This window comes from Pinus tabuliformis, chromosome 8, assembly GCF_031772625.1.
Source record: "Pinus tabuliformis cultivar Carrire ecotype Pingquan chromosome 8, CPIR1, whole genome shotgun sequence".
Classification (NCBI taxonomy): domain Eukaryota; kingdom Viridiplantae; phylum Streptophyta; class Pinopsida; order Pinales; family Pinaceae; genus Pinus; species Pinus tabuliformis.
This window is the reverse complement of record NC_142294.1, coordinates 820020472-820026471: the sequence shown is the minus strand read 5'-3', so window position 1 is coordinate 820026471 and position 6000 is coordinate 820020472. Positions and strand designations below refer to the sequence as shown.

Below are 6000 nucleotides of genomic sequence, written 5' to 3'. Positions count from 1 at the left end.
ACCGTGGTCTCCCTGCACCGCCATTCACCAAAGGTGGTTTCCGTAACGGAGGCTCCGAACACCCTCACTCTCCGCCACGCGTCCCCAGTAAGAACACCAAAACCACTTTCCCCGGTCGGTAAAGGTCGTTTGGTTTCCCCGAGGATGGTGTGCGAATTGCGTTCGATCAGCCCAGGGGACAAAGATCTGACCCAACGTGCCACCTCCGCCGTCGATCTCCGAAGCTGCCCCCCGCCTGCATCAAATCAATTTTTTGCGTGCAGTGTTTGGTTTTCCCGTTGACCGTAGAGAAGGAAATTTAATGGAGTTAATGCCTGTTCGTAGGATGTAGGTAAATAATTAATTTTCCTTACGGCACATAAGGTTGTTATGTTTTTGGATATAAACGTATGTTTTATACAAAAATAGTGCATTGTGCCTGCGCGCTATTATTGCTCATGAGAACAACAAAAAAATGGAGAAGAGCCTGCGCGATAGAGTTTTATGAGAACAAAAATGGTGTTGTTCCCGTGCGGTAGTTTTTTTTATGTATAGTGGTGGATGCGCGTGTTGTATCCTTTTTGGTGTGCATTGAGGCTGCGCATGGGATGCGCAAAAGAGAACAGGTACATGTATGGTGGCTGAGCACTGTGGTGTTTTTTTTATGGAAATGTATTGTGATATATGCCTGGAGAATGCACAGCAGTGCAAGGGCTCAACTAGAATAGGACTGTAATTTTTTTTGTTCATAGAACATGTATTGAACGCACAGCAGTGCGAGAAATAGAACAGGGGAGGCATGTAATGTTTGTTTGTCATTGTAAAACACAGGAATAGTATGAAGCTGTTTATGTAATATCCACAGCAGTGGAAAATCTGTGAGAGCAACAGAGTTTATTTTGTGAATCCCTCTTTGCACAGAGGATGGAATTTGTATCAGTCTTTCAGTTTTAAATTAATAGAAATGTGTTGTGACTGTGTAATGGACTGTGTTCTGAGTTAATTTTTTTAAAAAGAGGTTCTCTGCAAAAGATCCTGGACAGAGTAAACAGAGCATTGTCTCTGTGGTGAATTTTATTTTGGTTTTGGTATTTTCTCGCATTAAAAATACCCAACAGGAATGGCCATACAAGTGGTATTGCCGGCACTCAATCAGAGTTGGGAACATTTAGCAAACTGCCTTCAGGGCCAAGCCCGGGAGTGGGGCACAAGGTCACCAATGGCTATACAGAGATGCCCCAAGAATCAGAGTCAAAGAAAAGCGCAGTGATGATGAATATACTGCCCTCTGGGCCAAGTCCAGGAGTAGGCCATTCAGCTACCAACGGGCGAAATATCATGGAGAAGATCAGTATTAAGTCAGAATCGATGAAGAAAGCTGATGTCACCCAAGATTCGCAATGGAAGAAGCAAAGCGCAATGATGATGAATATACTTTCGTCTGGGCCAAGTCCAGGAGTAGGCAATTCGGCTACCAACGGCCGGAATGCGATGGAAAAGATGAGTAAAGAAAAAGATGATGAAGGAATGAGCATAAAAACATTTAACAGACTGCCGTCGGGTTCAAGTCCGGGAGCAGGCCACTCTTACACCAACGCTCATCAACTGGAAAAATTAGAGCGAGCATCGGAGGATAGAAAGGATAGTGATGATACTCCAATATTTGAAAAGCTTCCGGGAGGGCCGAGCCCGGGCGGAGGCCACTCGTATGTGCAAAAATTAGCGTGGACAATGAGGACGCAGTTAGCCTCCAACGCTCTAAGGAGGACCTCCTCCAGTCCCAGCCATGGCGACCGCAATTCATCAAAGAATAAGTTAAAGGCCGCACGAAGGGAGAAGAAAAAGGTGGAGCAAATCGGTGGATTGCTCGATTGGAGTATTGGATGCGATGGTGGTGGTCTAGACTCTTATGGCATGCCAATGCCGTCAATGTTGAGGATCGCGACTGCCGGGAGTTAAGGATGGTACATTTCTCCTGTTCAACACAAGTATGGAACAAGGCCATACTGGGCTTTCACAGATCGACATTCTTTTTCAACCCTACCATTGCTTCATGAAAATTTTGTTGGGGATTTTTCTGTTAAAATCCCAAAAACAAATAACTGAACACAGAGACAATGCTTTGTTTCTGCCATAGGATCTTTAACGACGCTGTTTTTGACTAAGAGAAATAGAGTTTTTTTACACCCCAAAAAAAACATTGCATTCATCAATATGACTGCCTGTTACAAAAAAAAGGCCTTCCTCTTAACAGAGGTATTCACCAACACTGCTTTTACGGAAACATCTTCCTCACACAGAGGGATTCTCCAACTGCTGTTACAAAAAACATCTTCCTCACACAGAGGGATTCACCAGAGATTATGCTGAAGAGCATCTTCCTCTTAACCAGAGAGATTCACCAAGAGACTGTGCTGAAGAGCACTTTCCTCTTTAACAGAGGGATTCACCAAGAGCTTCACTTCCTCTCACAGAGGGATTACAACCATACAATTCTTTAGATGCAGTTCCAAAACAACAAAACATATTGCTCTGTTTTCCTCCTAAGATTTTACACTTCTGTGTGTAAGATCTCATTTACATTTACTGCTGTAAAATAAAAAGATTCTTACATATGGTGCTGCACTTTTACATTCATATTCAAAATAAAATAAAAAAAATACATTCAGACTCTGCTGAGCATTTCTTTTCTCCTTACTCACACGCTGCTGCTGCTACTTCATTTCATTCCCAAACAGGACATCAAAATATCCATGGCGCTCTGTTCTCGTTTCTACCTTCGTCTTTGTTTTCATCTTCACCCGCGCACTACTGTGCGATCTACAGCTTCCATCACACACTGGTCAACGCCACTCAAAACATATATTTCTTATGCACTGCTGTGCATCACACTGACCATAGACTCTGTCTAATTTTGTTTGCACGAGCTGTGCGTTTTTCACCACAGCATTACAAAAGTCAACGCATAACCAAAAACATATACAACGCATATGCGTTCCACTTCTTTTTGCATTACAATGCATATCTTCACTTGACAGCCATTACAAACACATACCTTCACGGCTTCTGCTTCCACAAGCTCAATGCTGCTTCGCCTCTGCACTGCTGTGCATTCACAGTTTTCTCTTGTTATTTTCTTTGCTGCCGCACGCCCTCTATTACATCCCGTGTGCAATACTTAAAAAGTCAACACACAAAACTATGAGATTTGCGCTGCTGTGCATTCCATTTCTTTGCAGTTCGTTTTCTCAACAAAACACTCGCGTGCTGCTGCGCCTGTCTTACATTTCTTCATGGACAACAAGCCATCCCACTCACGCTGCATCACATTCGCACTGTTGTGCTTCTCATTTTATTTTTCAGTAGTCAAAAAAAATATAACAGGGCAAAAAAATTTCACTTGCCATACTCCCGTGTAATAAAACTTCACCAACAATCTACGAACGCCATTTAATTCTCAGCATGGCGAAGGTACTTCATAAATTAATTCACTGACAAGTCGACGGTCAAAACAAAAGTTTGTTTTACTCCACGCAATATTAACTGCAGGCTTGTACGCAACCTTGGTTCAATCGCACGGTGGACAACACTCATCTCAATCGAACGGTTGCAATCAATATCGGGCGGACTTTTCTGACTAACCTTTATGCTCCAATGAAGAGCTGTTTCAGAACAGTAGCTCCGGGCATGTGTCAGCCGCTGATTGTATCGGAGGCGTTTGTACGAAAACCACAATTGCAAGAAAGGCGGTCCGATGGACTCATGACAGTTTTCCGAAATGAAATCCTATTTGCAGTCGCCGTTTTGATGGCGGATTCCGGCAGATGTATGCGCTGCCGTCGCTGTTCCTGCACGACAGTTGGAATTAATATTCCAACAGTCCCCTTTAATTGCAACTGCTGGGCGTTCAGTCATACCCAAACACTTCATAAAAATTCAAAGCTTTTCTGCCTATTCATATCAACTTTTCTTTCATCACTTTCACTGCTGTGGTCAGGCGCTCCAATCATGTAATATCCTCTTTCTCTCTGCCTTAGGCAAGATTTCCAACCTTTGCATCTCCAAGCTATCCTACAAGCTTTTCTTCTCTGATTTTATGGCAGATTTAATTTCATATCTCTCCACTATAAGAAGATCTTCATCAAAGAATGATTGTTAATATAGTTCAGCAATAATGATCAAGAAATTATAGGCTCCCCCTGACTGTATGCATCGTCTCCTTTTGGCAAAGTCTTCTCAAAAGAAACTTAGATTAGTTGGGGAGCTCAAGGGACTTTCAGACTGTACTTCCTTCCTTCTCCATACTTGTGTAACTTTCTTCTTTTGCATGGGTCTAGTTTGTGTAAGAGCCCATGTTAAGTTACAATCACATGCCATATGCCCAATGTTATGACACTTGAAACATTCTACATTGTTCATGAATAAGATTTCATGATTTCTTCCTGTAAAATTGTTTCTTGGAGGTTGTCAGAGACCATAACATCTATCTCTATGAAATGCTCTACAGTCTTTCGCCATATGACCAAAGTTTGAACAAGAATAACAGTAACCAAAAAATGAACTTTGGTACCTGGGAGATGGAGGTTTCCTTGATGTACTTCTGAAGCTTTTATGCCTTGAGATCCTTTGATGATAACCATTGCCTCTTGCCTCTTTGACATCATTTACATTTCTTCTTGGAGCTGGTTTTCTACTTGGAGTAGGATTTCTTCTATTGTAGCCTTGATTTTTCTCCTTGCCTTTGCTAGAACTAGGAGCATCACCATTTCTTTCTGGCTTCTTCACATCTCTTTTGCTTAAAGCATTTTCATTCTTGTTTGAGGTTCACCTGCATACCCGAGTCCTGATTTATCAGATGGACATCTGTGATAGCTGAGCATGTCATCCAAGGCTTGAGAGCTCTTCATGATTTTGTTCATCCCTTCAACCCTTTTCTTGAGGAGGACAATCTCTTCTTCCAATCTTTCACACTCGTTATTTTTCTTTGCAAGTTGTTCCTCAGTTTCTTCCTTGCTACGAGTAGCTTCAGCTGCTACTATTTTAAGGGAGATAATATCTGACTTCATTTTGGAGATTTCTTCACTCTTTGCTTGACTGCTCTCCATTTTCTTCTCAGCTTCTTGTGCCTGCTTCCTGGCTTCTTGTAATTCAGACTTAAGGGAGGAGACCTCTACCTTGTACTGTCCAATCTCTTCTACAAGTTTGTTCACTCTCTTGTGCCTTTGTTCAAGTTAAATTGACAAGGTATCTTCTTGCTTCTTTGCTTTATTCAATTGATTTGTCATGGATATGACTTCTTCATGATGCTTTCTTTTGCTTTGATCAAGTTCCTTCTTAAGCTTGGCGAGCTCTTCATCCCTTTCTTGTACTTGAAGCTTGATGAGGTCAACCTTCTCATTTTCAGCTTCTATGATGGGTTCAGAATTTCCTTCTTGACTGATGGTCATGGTCCGTGCTCCTTTTACATGAAGGTCATGAAGTCTGTCCCATATATCCTTTGCTGATGAATATTTCCATAGATTCTTCTTTACAGAATCAAGCAGTCCATCCAAGATTGTCTTTGCTGCTTTTGCATTGTACTCCTTGGATTCTCTATCCATCTTGCTATCATCAATCACTGATTCCCAAATTTCAATCCCTTGAGACTTTAAGAAAGTCCTCATTTTTATTTCCCATATATAAAGGTTCCCATTGAACCTTGGAGCCTCAAATAGAATGCTTTCAAATAGATTGTCTTCTATGTTAGTAGTAGAGGGAGACACATCCTTAGGAGGATTGGAGACTTTCTTCTTTGACCTCGCCATTTGACTGTGTATCTAAAATAACTGACTGTCTTCAATAGCAACACAGAAAAAACTTTGAGAAATACCTGGATCCTTTTGCTGAGTCTTCACGCTGCTGGAGAAGCTGCGGCAGCAAAGAAACCTTCCCTCAGCTTCTTTGATGCCTTCAAAGAGCCTAGACTAGCTCTGATACCAATGTTGGGGATTTTTCTGTTAAAATCCCAAAAACAAATAACTG

General features: G+C 41.8%; 1 protein-coding gene across 1 annotated transcript in view; it reads right to left on the bottom strand.

The window, feature by feature from the left end:
* Nucleotides 1–1993: 1993 nt before the first annotated feature.
* Nucleotides 1994–6000, bottom strand: part of LOC149238112 (auxin transporter-like protein 4) — a 90128-nt gene continuing 86121 nt past the window's right edge. The window contains exons 5-6 of the mRNA XM_089369468.1: nucleotides 3035–3134; nucleotides 1994–2056 (exon numbers count right to left, since the gene is read on the bottom strand). Of these exons, the coding sequence (XP_089225594.1) occupies nucleotides 1994–2056; nucleotides 3035–3134 (163 nt within the window). The remainder of the gene's footprint in view (nucleotides 2057–3034; nucleotides 3135–6000) is intronic.